This window comes from Rattus rattus, chromosome 10 (assembly GCF_011064425.1).
Source record: "Rattus rattus isolate New Zealand chromosome 10, Rrattus_CSIRO_v1, whole genome shotgun sequence".
Classification (NCBI taxonomy): Eukaryota; Metazoa; Chordata; class Mammalia; order Rodentia; family Muridae; genus Rattus; species Rattus rattus.
In genome coordinates, this window is record NC_046163.1 from 70,969,412 (window position 1) to 70,984,877 (window position 15,466).

Sequence of the window (15,466 nt, forward strand, 5' to 3'; positions counted from 1 at the left end):
ACCCACACACCTAAGGGCACTTGATTTTTGACAAAGGAGCCAAAAACCATCCAATGGAAAAGATAGCATTTTCAGCAAATGGTGCTGGTTCAACTGGAGGTCAACATGTAGAAGAATGCAGACTCCATCCATGCTTATCACCCTGTACAAAGTTTAAGTCCAATGGATCAAGGACCTCCACATCAAACCAGATACACTCAAACTAATAGAAGAAAACTAGGGAAGCATTTGGGAACACATGGGCACTGGAAAAATTTCCTGAACAAAACACCCATGGCTTATGCTCTAAGATCAAGAATCGACAAATGGGATCTCATAAAACTACAAAGCTTATGTAAGGCAAAGGACACTGTTCATAGGACAAAACGGCAACCAACAGATTGGGAAAAGATCTTTACCAATCTTACAACAGATAGAGGCCTTATATCCAAAATACACAAAGAACTCAAGAAGTTAGACAGCAGGGAGACAAATAACCCTATTAAAAAATGGGGTTCAGAGCTAAACAGAGAATTCACAGCTGAGGAATGCCGAATGGCTGAGAAACACCTAAAGAAATGTTCAACATCGTTAGTCATAAGGGAAATGCAAATCAAAACAACCCTGAGATTTCACCTCACACCAGTGAGAATGGCTAAGATCAAAAACTCAGGTGACAGCAAATGCTGGCGAGGATGTGGAGAAAGGGGAACATTCCTCCATTGTTGGTGGGATTGCAGACTGGTACAACCATTCTGGAAATCAGTCTGAGGTTCCTCAGAAAATTGGACATTGAACTGCCTGAGGATCCAGCTTTAATCTCTCCTGGGCATATACCCAAAAGATGCCCCAACATATAAAAAAAGACACGTGTCCACTATGTTCATCGCAGCCTTATTTATATAGCCAGAAGCTGGAAAGAACCCAGATGCCCTTCAACAGAGGAATGGACAGAAAATGTGGTACATCTACACAATGGAATATTACTCAGCTATCAAAACAATGACTTATGAAATTCCTAGGCAAATGGTTGGAACTGAAAATATCATCCTGAGTGAGCTAACCTAATCACAGAAAGACATACATGGTATGTAATCATTGATAAGTGGCTATTAGCCCAAATGCTTGAATTACCCTAGATGCCTAGAACAAATGAAACTCAAGACGGATGATCAAAATGTGAATGCAGATCGCTCCTGAGAGACACAGCCAGAATACAGCAAATACAGAGGCGTATGCCAGCAGGAAACCACTGAACTGAGAACAGGACCCCTATTGAAGGAATCAGAGAAAGAACCGGAAGAGCTTGAAGGGGCTCAAGACCCCATATGTACAACAATGCCAAGCAACCAGAGCTTCCAGGGACTAAGCCACTACCTAAAGACTATACATGGACTGACCCTGGACTCTGACCTCATAGGTAGCAATGAATATCCTAGTAAGAGCACGAGTGGAAGGGGAAGCCCTGGGTCCTGTTAAGACTGAACCCCAGTGAACTAGACTGTTGGGGAGAGGGCAGCAATGGGGGGGGTTGGGAGGGAACACCCATAAGGAAGGGAGGAGGAGGGATGTTTGCCGAAACCGGAAAGGGAATAACACTTTCAAATGTATATAAGAAATACTCAAGTTAATAATAAAAAAAAAAAAAAAAAAAAAAAAAGATTGTTCTCTTCTGGTTATAAAGACAGTATGAAACTATGAGAAGCCATTGTATCAGGCAAATAATGTATTTAAATGTGAAAATAAATAAGCTTTAATTAATGGCAAAAACCTTTTGTCTTTATGTTATGGAAATATATAAAATCATAGACTTGTATCTTCTGCAAAGATTTTGTTCTGAAGTCCATGTCAGCAAATAATGTGAAACTACTTAGTAACAAAATACTTGAAATTACCGAATCCCTTGAAAATCCCTCAAATTGCCTTTAAAACACAGTGTAATAGTGCCCTGCCCTCAGAAGTACACTGCACGGAAGAGAGCACTATGTCATGGCCTGTGTAGCAAGGCACCTGTCTGATGGTGGAGACCGTACTGAGTCACGCTCAGGCCTGCTGGCTGCTGTGACAGGTATGTTAGCATCGGCCTGCACCAGAGGAACAGCAGTCATACCCTCTTCTCATTCAACGTCAGCACTGTGCACTGTGCGTGAGAATTCCAGGACCACACTGAGCCCATTATTAGCCTTTCATTTGGGGTATTTTGGAGCTGATTTTCATCATGAGCTCAACATCTTTATTTGGATTGCACTCAGAAACAGAACTCTGCCCTGTCCCTCTCAGTTGCTACCACAGATACTTAGAATTTTAGACATAAATCATGTAACATAATAGTGTTTCATTGAAAACCCAGTGTTCTCATCAGTGTCCTTACCGTCTTCTATGGATGCTTCAGTGCTGTAGCCATCATACTCTGCAGACAAGGGGCTGTACTTCTGCCTTGTTTCCCAGGTATAGCTCTTTTGTCTGGAATCGACCAATGGCCACCTGGAATTGTGTGTTCTGGATAAGGCCTCATGATATTTACCCAGTGCTTCATCTTCACTTTCAGAGGATGAACCAGGCTCATCTCTGTCCATGTAGGAATTATCTATTTGGATAACAGTAAGAGGAAATTATAACTTTAACAAACTTACATGTGGCAAACTTGTTAAAATATGCTATCATGTATATGCATATAAACACACAAATACAAGCACAAATGAAAATGTGTATGTGTACACATACACACAGGGTGAAGCTAATTAGAAACAATTCTAAAATTGCTGAAATTCTTGACAATCCCTTAAACTGAATTTAAAGTATACTGTAACAGTGTATATGTATATGTATATATATATATATATACGCATATATATATATAAACATCCCAAAATTTCAGCTTTAGAAAATATATTTTTCATGTAAGTAGATCAATGGTTAGATTTTTATGTATTAATAGGAAATATCACATTGTACATTCTACTTATACAAATAATCTTAGTCACGGGGATTTGCAACCTTTTTAGGTACAAATGAAATCATACTTGTCACATTGTACAAGTTTGTAAAGTATTTGTTAAATATAAATGAAATTATAAATGCTATCATTACTTATGGACTGGAGTAAAACAATTAATGTTATAAGACAAATTTCTGGTTTTCATTTGGCCCACATTTTCAGAACTAGCAATGTTTTGTACTAACAGGGAGACAGAGAAAAGGGAAGACACAGACACTCTGGAATTGTAACTTGTACAAGTTTTCTACAACAAACACCAACACATCAACACCAAAACATCAAAAACAAATCCAACATCGAACTGTGTGGTCTTTGAAAGTTCCATTTCTAGGAACTTGCCAAGTCCATTTCTAATTAACTGAATATAAACATTCATTTTTAAGTATGTTGCTAGCAAAAGAAAACAAGATGTATAACCAACATGCCTATCACGGTGCCTTGGTTAGGCAAGTGATGGCACACCCATTCAATAGACACACTAGGGCTGTGTAGCCTTTAAGATGAGTAGGTGAGCTCACGACTCACAAGGAAGGAGAAAAGCTGCAAGTATATTTCTATTTGATAGATATATATATTTCAACATGGACTCTATACACATATGTGTGTGTGTGTGTGTATATATATATATATATATATATATATATATAGAGAGAGAGAGAGAGAGAGAGAGAGAGAGAGAGGGAGAATACACATCAAATTTCTAACATAACCATTGAGAAGTTAAATTACTAGGAACAAATTTCTTAATTATAATGTACATTTTAAGCGGTACAAAGTTTATATTCGCTAAGAAGCAGTAGAGCAGTTAAGAGTTCATTACTTGTGTCTGAACAGATACCATTCAACATGCCAGCCACACTCGCAGTGTATAGAGCCATATGTAGCTGGTGGTTAATCTAGAGCAATGCAGATACATCAAGAATCTGACCAGACAATGCTATGATAACAGACCACATCCTTCTGACACCCAGCTCAGAATGTGAATGTCTTGTGAAGTACCAGAGTGAGGCCTAAAGGCAGCAGGTACATTGTGAGCTCCTCACGGAGGTCACACTCTATGCAATCCCTCTGTAGCCAAACTTCCTCTATTCCAGAATGCCTTACACACAAAAATCAGAGGAACTCTCCTTTCTTAATTCTGAGTGTCTCATGTGAAACCTAATGCACTGATAATAGGAATCCAACAATACAACTGCATGAAATGTTAACCTAGGGGCCAAACACTTGCAATTTCTTCACAGGACTAAGTAAGGTCAGCTCTTCTTTGGGATACTTGAGAGCTTTAAAGAGGAGGCAAAACAAACAGAAAATCATTGAGTGCTACTGTAACTGCGTTTATTCCTGGTAGCCATCCTATTGTCATTTTCTAAATAATCTGTTATTTTATTTCTTCATAAGTAATAAGGCTGCCACAACTAAACAAGGCCACTGAAGCCCAACGAATCACAGCTGCTGTGAGAATGGACTCTACAATGAACACAGCTTCACAAGCTGTATTTTAATTAACCCATCAGTCTGGGATCAGCTTCTCCTGTGCCATTAAAAACTCACTGTTCAATACATAGCAGACTTCTCCCTCTTACAGAGGGGTGATATAGCAGAACTGAAGTCTTCCATCATTTTCATGGTTACTCAGGTTTTGATATCTTATGAAAATCTACGTTTATATAAAAACTACTGGTGTATGTTTTATAAGCAAAAGCCAGTATTTGGAGATTTCTGATCAGTTCAGCAATAAGGAAGTGAGAAGGAAATGCTGGAAGAATTATCAGCAGTACACACTACAATGATGTTTTGAAAACTGTCACAAATATTATACTAAACACTGTAAATACTTAGAATACTAAGTCTATGGAAAGAATAAATAATATATTACTCGCGCACAGCCATTATGAACTACAGCATTCTCAGGAGCATTTAAAGTATAGCCAAAGGAATAAAGACATAGCCAGAAACACGTTGTTTAACAATGTAGGAGTTATTGGTTTCAAGAAAAATATATAATATTTTACATAGGCTCTCATTGAGGTAGATTTGAAGAACAATGTTATATAACCAACTCAGGACTTAGTTTTAAAAGAAAGGCAAAAATTGAAATATGTATTATAGACAATTCACTCAAATTAAAGTATGCATGGAGTTTCTGCCATTAAATTAAATTGAAATTAAATTAAGAAAGAGGGGTGTAATTTCAGTAAGTGGAGGCTTAAAGCCAGCCTGTGTTATATAGTGAGTTTCAGGCTAACTGGAACCACACAGTGAAACTCTACTCACAAGAACACAAAAAAGAAAAGGAAACATCAGGATTCCTGGAAATTGCTCAGATATTGTAGGTATCATAGGAAATACCTTAGTATAAAATAACATAAATTATCTAAAAATGACTGAAAAAATCTAAATGCCTCTAAAAATATCTCCTAGTAAGAAGAGCCAAGAAAAATTTAAATTAGATATGTAGACATGTTAAGAAAAGTTGAGAAATTTAGATGTTGTCTAGTTTAAAAATATTAAGAGAAAATTTAATCACTCGAGCCAACATTAGGAGGCCTCACCTTTTTCTGGTAATATCTTAGAGTATTTGCCAACTTTACTCTTTGCTGTTCCTCTCTTAGCAGAACTAGCTTCGTTTTTCTTTGCTTTCATGTCTCCTTTCGCTTTGTCGCATTTTGTCGGGTTTGTTTTTTCCTTGATTCTCCTGGGAAACACGTTTTTACAATGCGTTGGCGGAGCTGAAGGTGTGTCTTCCTTCGCGTTGGATCTCTGCGCCCTGTACCTACTGGTTCTCGTGGGATCGTCTGGAGAATGGTCACTTCCTGAATGCTCATTCCCTTTGAATCCATCGTGTTTGTTCCGGCTCTTTGCCTTTTCTAAGTGCTCAGAATGCTCTAAATCACTGAGACGTTTACTTTTAGTGACGGTTCCCGATTTCTCTTGCTCTCTTCCCACAGGTACATGCTGCAGTCTGGCTTTAGAGCTGTCTGTGACCACGCACTTCTGCACAGAGAGAAAGTTCTGTCCACTGCTGCTCAGGCTCCCTTTCACGTCTTGGTAACTTACCTTGTTTAAACCATTTGTATCTCTCCCAGAGTTTCCTACTCCAGATACCTCACATTTGTCTGTCTGTTCCAGTTCGTGGCAAGTGGGCGCAGGCCTCATTTTCCGCTTGACAGCTGATATCCCATCACTCACGAGGCCTTTCACAGCAGCACCTCCAGCCTCGCCAGTTTCTTGGTATTCTGAGGTTGCCCACTGCCCTTCACGAATATGCAAGCCCTGTTTGTATATTTCCTGTTCTTGTCTTTGTGGAGTTGAAGTGTTGCAGCCGGTTGTTTGCTTTGCCTTCTGATCTAAATCAGACTGTGCTTTCTGACGAGCAGTATTTTTGGAGGTGGAGGTGTCCTGCAATGCTGTGCTTTGGGCTTTAGAAGACCCTGTAGCCTCCTCTGCTTTGCAGCTTCCCTCCTCTGGGCAAAAGCCGTGCATCATACTTGCTACCTGCCCAGCGACTGAGTCGGTTATGGCATAGCTGACTTCCCCAACTGCAGTGCTCAAATCTTCTACAGCACTGCTGATTGTGTCCACCAGGGAGGACACTGAAGGAAGATTCTGCTGAAAACTTTTGAAAAATGCCATTTTCCAGTTCCTTGTGCCTAAAAGGTGCAATAATGGAATTTCCTCTTCTCAAAATATCAACTACTTTGGTATGTGAATTTAACATTTACTTAACTGTTGATATCATTAGCACGATAGAAGTATTTCACACTGTCTTTTAATCTTTCTGTAAATGCAATGTGCATTGGAAGAAATACGTTGAAGTAAAGACTCCTCCAGAAAAAATAAAACTCAAATCACTTGGTTTAAGTGCAATGACATCTTTTCCCACTCCATAGCTATCAAAACAGCAGCAAGACATTATTTTTCCCTCAAATACTATTGGATATTTAGTCTATACCTGAAAGAAGAAGTATAGAAAGGATTTTTATTACGTACTTCAGTTTATATGCTAAGAGTCAGTATATGGGAATAAACCTATTAACAGACTAGCAATATTTTGAATTAAGAGCTGTACTTAGGGGAAAATATCTAAACAGTTTTGCAAGGTGGTGAGAATGGGGGAGAGCAGGTGACAGCGCCTGCTGAATGGCATTTCTGGGACACTGCAGTGGACACACAACATTATTTGCTGTGTGGTAGCTTCATAGAGAGAATTTAATTTTTACTTTAATGAGTAAGAGGAAAATTGGATGTTTCTGGGATCTTGAGGCCACACTACTAGCACAGTGGTAGCAAGGGGGATGTTTAACATCACTCTCTCCCTTGCTTACAAACTGAGGTTTCCCCACAGGTGAGACAGACCTAATAGGAAAGCAGACACCAGAACCATTTGATTGCTATTGTGCCCATCCTAATGGACCTATATGAAATGTTTATGACAATGTCACTCTTCTCTACAAATTTTTCTTTTGGTGTGAAAAACAAGGAAAAGTAAGCTGGTAAAAGTTAATTTTCTTGGTTTACTAATTAATATGATAGTTATATCATATATTATAATTATATAATTAATATGCAATATTGTATTTTATTATATAATATATGGTTAATATGTAAATATATGATTAATATAAAAACTTATATTAACAGATATAACCTACAAAACAAAAGCCCTTTGAAATGTAAAGACATAAAAGAAAATCTAAGGAAACTGAACCAGAGAATTACAGAAAGCTGATAGGGGATTAGGGGAAGGGAGAGACGGAGAGAGGGAGGAAGAAACTGGAAGGAGGGAGAAATTGAGGGAAGGAGGAATGAAGTGAGGAGGAGGGAGGAGGGGAGGGAATGAGGAAGAGAGGGAAAGGAAGGGAGAGACAGACAGAGACAGAGGCAGAGACTGAATTTTAAACAGTGCATTCACATGAATGAGTAACACACAGCTCTGGTGTGGAACATGAGAAGCAGACAACCAGGGCAGACCATATAAAGCAGCATAGTTTCTAACACAGAAATCAAAACATAATTTGGTAATTACCAGCTCTTTATAAACGAGGGGATGCCACCTTTTAGGCTATCAGAAGAGAAAAGCATTCTCCAGCATCTGTACATAGAAAAGTATGGCTCCTCTGCTCTCAACCTTCAAAACTCCTAAATCAACACCTTGGTTTTACTATTCTCAACCTCTTGTAATAATATTTCAAAGGCATCTCTAAAAATGGGGCAAAGCAGCATTGCAGTCCTCACGCTGCCTAGGATCCACTAATGCTAGAGCACAGTCACTGTGTGGGCCTGGGGCACAACATGGTGTGGAAAAACACCTCCTCCCAGCAACAATCATCCTTTAGCTAAGAATGAAAAGATGGGTAAAACAAAGACTGAGTGCCATCAAAGCTTGAGGAGGACACTGAGAAAGCTCCCCTGAGAACCATGTGCGCAATGGACCAGGCTGTTTTTCTTAATGCATTATCTACTTCTAGCATAAGCTCAAAACCATGCCTTATAAAGGAAAAGGAAAAGCAGTGTTTTTTGCAATAATAGACAACTACATTTATGTAGTAAGTAGCTTAACAATCAGAAGGCAACAGGAGACCTGAACATAATTACTTAACAGACACTTCAGTCTTACAAGTAGAGACTTAAATGTAAAGGTTATCACGTTCCAGAGTTGGCCTTCTCACAGTACATATTAAAACAAGGAGCAGTGCAGATAAAGAAGAGGTAGGGTGATACTTACACATTTTATCTTGTGAATTCGTCCGTGTATTGTATCCTGAACCAAGATCTGGAAACCCTCCAACATTGTCAAAACAGAACTTCTTATTAATATAGAGAAAAAGGAGCAGCATCAAGACAATAAACACCCCAACCGCTGACAAAAATCCAACTGCCTCTGGAGAGACTAGAGAAAAGAAAGTCACAGCTGTCAGGATCTGTTTTCTCTAAGCTGAGAATAAGAAGGAATTTCCAATGTATGCTAGACAGTTTGCTATCTAATGTCAACTACTTTTAAACTGTCATAATTTAAAATAGTTTGTAAGAAACCCCACAACATGTAAAGATATATTTTCATTATATTCAACAACATTCAAATTTTTTCAAAATGTTTCTAAATAAGTATACTGAAAGAATTTTAAAAGAAAAAAGTCTAAAATATAAGCAGCTAACTTATTTCAAATCCATGAAGAGTATTATACAAATTTTGGCACAGAATTAGAAAAATTTTTTGAAAAATATTTTTCATGCATAAAATTGTTAAATTCATGAGAGCATGTACTATTATTATCTCTCAAAGCTTTTCTAGACCTTCTTATTAACCAGTGGTGTCCCTAGCCTAGCATTTAAGTTCCAGATCCTCCTTCCTATACAGTCAGATAGGTCTATCTGCTCTTGAACACACAGGCGTGGGTTTTGCTCCGCCTCTTCCTCTCGTCTGACATGTCCGGCCCATCTCTCATGCAATAAAATCTCTGACATCAGCCATACACCAAGCAACTGTTCTATACACAGCTACTGGCTTTTGCACACGTATGATGGAGGCAGTTAGAACGGAGCATAACACAGACTAGGACTGGAAAATTACAAGATCATAGCACCGTGTGTTCCCACACTGAAGGGTAAATGTGCTTTTCTGAAAGCTACGGCTTCTGTAACTACATTTTGTGAACTAACAGGACTTAGACAAGTTAATATTATTCCAAGATGGAGCAAAGATATGTGTGAATCCTAGAAATAGGACATGCTGTATTCTAGAAGCAACATGAGATTTTAGTATGATGAGCTGTCAGACTATAAAGAATTTAGTCTCAATAGATACACGACACTACCCAGGGAGACCTGGACTCCCAGCTCCAGCAATCTCCCTGTCCTTTCACATCTCCATTGCCTAGCTCTGTACTAAGGCCATGTTTTTGAATGAGTAGACAGATCTTAAACATCAAATGTCTCCTGCGAGGTATGGCCTACTTCCCCCTTCACTGCTCAAGCAACACCGACCATGTAATCTCCCCCAAGATTCTTTAAGCGGAACTCATTTGTTAAAAACCAGGTCACTACCTAGTGAGTGATTAGTGCTTTTATCTGTTAGCTTTTCATTATTCATGACTGTCAGGCATTCCATAAGTAGAGCAGAGTATGACATTACAGTCTACTCAAACCTGGGTCAGCAGTGTTGGAGCAGATGAAGCACAGGTAACGCTGTATAGAGGGGCAGTAAGAACGGAGGAGCTGGCAATAAGAACATGGAGTACGTCTCTTGTGACTAACTCAGTCTTCACAAAGATCCAATGGCCACTCCCATCATAAACTGATCTGCAGGACATGAACCACATGCCCATCCAGAACCCAAAGCTTCGAGAAACTGTGCTTTACCTGTGTTCACACTGTCTCTCCTGCCTTCTCAATTCCTCTTCAGCATTTTCCTATCCCTACCCCCAACTTACTCTTATATTACTTTTATCTTACTCATTCCTTTGTAAATTTATAAATTTAACTTCATGAGAAATTCAACTCCAAACCAGGAAGCATGATAAAAGGCAGTGAGCTCTATCAGAGACAGGAATGGAAAACCCTGGGGTGGACAGAAGAAGCACTCTCTGGGGTTCAAAGAAGAGTTTAGAAAGACGCACTTGAGTGTAGGTCAAAAAGGAAGGAAGGAAGGAAGGAAGGAAGGAAGGAAGGAAGGAAGGAAGGAAAGGAAGAAAGACTGACTATGACTAGAACAGTGCAGATGGACTAGCATGGCCAAAGATATAACATTCCCAAACCACTGAAGAGTAACAGTAACACTGTTGTAGTTACCTCTCTGTCCTCCATGTACCTAACAGCATCAGGTGGCTGAGAATAAGTATGTGTGTGAATAGATGAATGAATGATAGATAGAACATGTGTTCTAGAAAGATCAAGAATATATTATTATGAGACTCAAGAAGAAAAAAGCAAGCTTCAAACTGTCAATCTTTGATATTGTCTAAAGATTTTGAACTTAGGGAACAACAGGGTTACAACAAGCATGTCTTGAAAATTTACACTGGTTAAAATGATGAAAAATGGAGTAAGATAGGCACTGAATAGCTGCAAGATTTTGATGAAGCAGTAGCAGCCGTGTCAAAGAAAAGGGGTGAATTCCAATTTTTGTTCAAAGAACATAAGCAATGACTCAGTCAACAGGATGTAAAAGACAAGAAAAAGCTGAGGATAATTCTAATTCCAACTGAATGGTCAGGTAGACAGAAGTACCACTCACCAACCTAAAAATATGAAGGGAAAGCATTTGTTTTACAGCATGGGGAAGAGAGGATGTGGAGAAAGAAATTTTAGGGAACAGACTCGCTGTAGTTTTGCTGTGATGTTAGAAATGTCAACAGAATATCTTAGAGGAGAACATGAACGTGCTTTTCTTATGAAAGTAAGGTTAGGTATAAAAGACCTGGGGCTTTCCCCATTTGCTCTTCTTACTCAATTTGAAAACCTTCATTCACAAAATAAAACTAAGCCAAAAACTCAGATGTGAGGCTTTCTTAATGGTTAATCTATTCATTGCAAATTTACTGATAAACACATGCTGTATCTTTGGACAAATTAAAAAAAAAAAAAACAAAATCAAACAAACAGGAACAGCACTTTTCTCCACTGGGAAGAGAAAAATGGACCTGCTACAAATACACTGCTCATACAACCTTAATTCTAATCCATCACTTGATAAAATGCCCATTTTTCAACACAGGAAATACATAGCTAAATTTTAAAGTAGTAATATGATTATAGAAAAGTAAGTGATAGCAAATATTATAAACTTCAGATTTCTATTTTATCTTTACATCAGGATCAAAATATTTATTATTCCAAATAATCAATAGTTCTGAGTATATAAACATTTGCTAAATCTCACCTATGTATAAAATCACAATAGAAGATGCCTGAAATCAGACTACAGACATGAACATTGTACATGATTAATTTAAAAATTATACTTAGACTTCACTATTGATATTTTTCATTCAATATATGATGGGAATTTCCCCCTAAAATCTTACATTATGAATCTGCTTATAGACATTCTGGATATTTCTAAGGATATAGTTAATTAATAAATGCATAGACCTATCCTTTCCAAGGCTTCTAGATCATTCATCAAAGGCAAGTAAAGCTATTAAAAATGCCTCTTGGGGAAATGCAAATCAAAACAACCCTGAGATTTCACCTCACACCAGTGAGAATGGCTAAGATCAAAAACTCAGGTGACAGCAAATGCTGGCGAGGATGTGGAGAAAGAGGAACACTCCTCCATTGTTGGTGGGACTGCAGACTGGTAAAACCATTCTGGAAATCAGTCTGGAGGCTCCTCAGAAAATTGGACATTGAACTACCTGAGGACCCAGCTATACCTCTCTTGGGGATATACCCAAAAGATGCCCCAACATATAAAAAAGACACGTGCTCCACTATGTTCATCGCAGCCTTATTTATAACAGCCAGAAGCTAGAAAGAACCCAGATGCCCTTCAACAGAGGAATGGATACAGAAAATGTGGTACATTTACACAATGGAATATTACTCAGCTATCAAAAACAATGACTTTATGAAATTCGTAGGCAAATGGTTGGAACTGGAAAATATCATCCTGAGTGAGCTAACCCAATCACAGAAAGACATACATGGTATGCACTCATTGATAAATGGCTATTAGCCCAAATGCTTGAATTACCCTAGATGCACAGAACACATGAAACTCAAGACGGATGATCAAAATGCAAATGCTTCACTCCTTCTTTAAAAGAGGAACAAGAATACCCTTGGCAGGGAATAGGGAGGCAAAGTTTGGAACAGAGGCAGAAAGAACACCCATTCAGAGCCTGCCCCACATGTGGCCCATACATATACAGCCACCCAATTAGACAAGATGGATGAAACAAAGAAGTGCAGGCCGACAGGAACTGGATGTAGATCTCTCCTGAGAGACACAGCCAGAATACAGCAAACACAGAGGCGAATGCCAGCAGCAAACTACTGAACTGAGAATAGGACCCCGTTGAAGGAATCAGAGAAAGAACTGAAGAGCTTGAAGGGGCTTGAGACCCCATATGAACAACAATGCCAACCAACCAGAGCTTCCAGGGACTAAGCCACTACCCAAAGACTATACATGGACTGACCCTGGACTCTGACCTCATAGGTAGCAATGAATATCCTAGTAAGAGCACCAGTGGAAGGGGAAGCCCTGGGTCCTGCCAAGACTGAATCCCCAGTGAACGTGATTGTTGGGGGGAGGGTGGTAATGGGGGGAGGGTGGGGAGGAGAACACCCATATAGAAGGGGAGGGAGAGGGGTTAGGGGGATGTTGGCCCGGAAACCGGGAAAGGGAATAACATTCGAGATGTAAATAAGAAATACTCAAGTTAATAAAGAAAAAAAAAATGCCTCTTGTGGGCTGGAGAGATGGCTCAGCAGTTAAGAGCAGTGGCTTCTTCCAGAAGCCTTAGGTTTAGTTTACAGCACCCACGTGGTGGCTCACAATATTCTATAACTCCAGTTCCACAGGGCCCAATACCCTCTTCTGGCCTTCATGAGCACTATATGCATGTGGTTCACAGACATGCATACAAGTAAACTCCATTAGCATAAAGTTAGATTAAATGATCAAAAATATTTTAAATTCCTGCTGCAGGACTAAAGAGATAGTTCAGTCATTAAGCCTGCTATGCAAGCATGAAGAGCTGAGTTCAATCCCCAACACCCACATAAAAGGCTAGACATGTACTGCATACTTGTAATCCCAGTGCTGGCAGGGTAGAAACAGGGGATCCCTGGAATATTGGCTGTTCTACCTAGGCAAATCAGGGAAGTGCAGCTTAGTGGCAGATCCTGCTTCAAAGAACAACATGGATGGCTCCTAAAGAATCAGTGACCGACCTCTGGCCATCCACATGTATACACACACACACACACACACACACACACACACACACACACACACACACACACACACACAGAGAGAGAGAGAGAGAGACAGACAGACAGACAGACAGAGAGAGACAGAGAGAGACAGAGAGAGAGACAGACAGAGACAGAGAGACAGAGAGACAGAGGCAGAGAGAGAGACAGAGGCAGAGAGAGACAGAGAGAGACAGAGACAGAGACAGAGAGAGAGAGAGAGAGACAGAGACAGAGAGAGAGAGACTACTTTTAAATGCCTAGTGTTACCTAAGGAAAACCTTCAAAATCTCTATGAGAGCACACAACACAATATAATGTCAGTATTATATATTTGAAGAAATAAATTTACTGGTTTTAGTCAAAAAATAAAAGTTCACAAGTACACCATGTTCCCATAATTCAGTTTCAATATTCTAAAGTGCCAAACAATAAGCTCCAGATATAAGTAATGCTAGCAATTATTCAACACTGTTTAGCAGAGACTGTCTCACCAGTGTTGTCTCCTTAGCCCTCAATAAGCACATCTGACAGGTGTCGCTACTGAGACCCCAACAGTCTAAAGATTTTGAGATCTAAATATTATCATTCAGAGGCAGACCTGGATTTGAGTTTAGTCAGACACTGAGAATCCTGATTCCAAACTGAACCTGTGGGTTGCAACCCCTTTGTGGGTCAAATAGTCCTTTCACCGGGGCTATCTAAGACCATTGGAAAATACAGATATTTACATTATGATTCATAACAGTGACAAAATTACAGTTATGAAGGAGCAACAAAATAATTTCCTGGTTGGAGTCCCCACAGCAGGAGGAGCTGTATTAAAGGGCCACACTGTTAGGAAGGTTGAGAATCACTGTTTAACCAGAAGCCTCTTTACTTGATATTTACCAGGCATGAGGTTTGGTCTGCTGCTATGTATTGCAATGCTTCATTCTGTACCCAAAGATCCGGGCCTGTGAGTGAATTCTCTCTCTTACAAGCTTTTGTTGTGCAAACCTTGTTCCTTGATTTAAAACTATTGGTTAACTAAAATTGGCTACAGCTGATTACTGGTGAGATTAGAGGTAAGTGGGTTTTGAGTTACCTGGTTCAGGGTGAGGAGAGAGGAAGGTGAAGAGAGAAGAAGCCATAGGATAAGAATCTTAAAATCATGGCCATGAGGGCTGGACAACTGGAGTTAAGAGCAGCCCAAATGTAACATAGTGAGTAATAACTCGGGGTTATCATAGGAAAGTAGATTCTAACATCAGAGAGGGTAGATATTTGCCCAGCTTTAGTGCTGATAAAGGCTTATTTATAGATTAAAGGTCATGTGTGTGTGTGTTTTATCCGAGAATTAAATAATCGAAGGCAGGGTAGAAGCCCTGTTTGAGATTAAATATATTCTACAACAATAAACAAATTTTAAACTAAAGATATTCTATCAGTGAGGAAGTCTGATCATCATGGTACTTCAACAAAGGCTGTAACTCACTGAGCTATCTGCAAAATAAATATTACAAAGTACAATGATTCTACATGAGATTTGGCTTTGTCTGAGTTTACATTACATATGATAAACTCCTT

General features: G+C 39.2%; 1 protein-coding gene across 6 annotated transcripts in view; it reads right to left on the reverse strand.

Moving 5' to 3' along the window:
- Syt14 (synaptotagmin 14) overlaps positions 1-15,466 on the reverse strand; it is a 231,036-nt gene that overhangs the window by 120,263 nt on the left and 95,307 nt on the right. For 5 of the 6 annotated variants that reach the window (XM_032915013.1, XM_032915014.1, XM_032915010.1 and 2 more), the window contains exons 3-4: positions 8,703-8,867; positions 2,351-2,566 (exon numbers count right to left, since the gene is read on the reverse strand). In XM_032915013.1, coding sequence (XP_032770904.1) covers positions 2,351-2,566; positions 8,703-8,867 — 381 coding nt within the window. Of the gene's footprint in view, positions 1-2,350; positions 2,567-5,529; positions 5,776-8,702; positions 8,868-15,466 lie in introns of those variants that run through there. The other variant, XM_032915012.1, reaches the window with a different exon arrangement.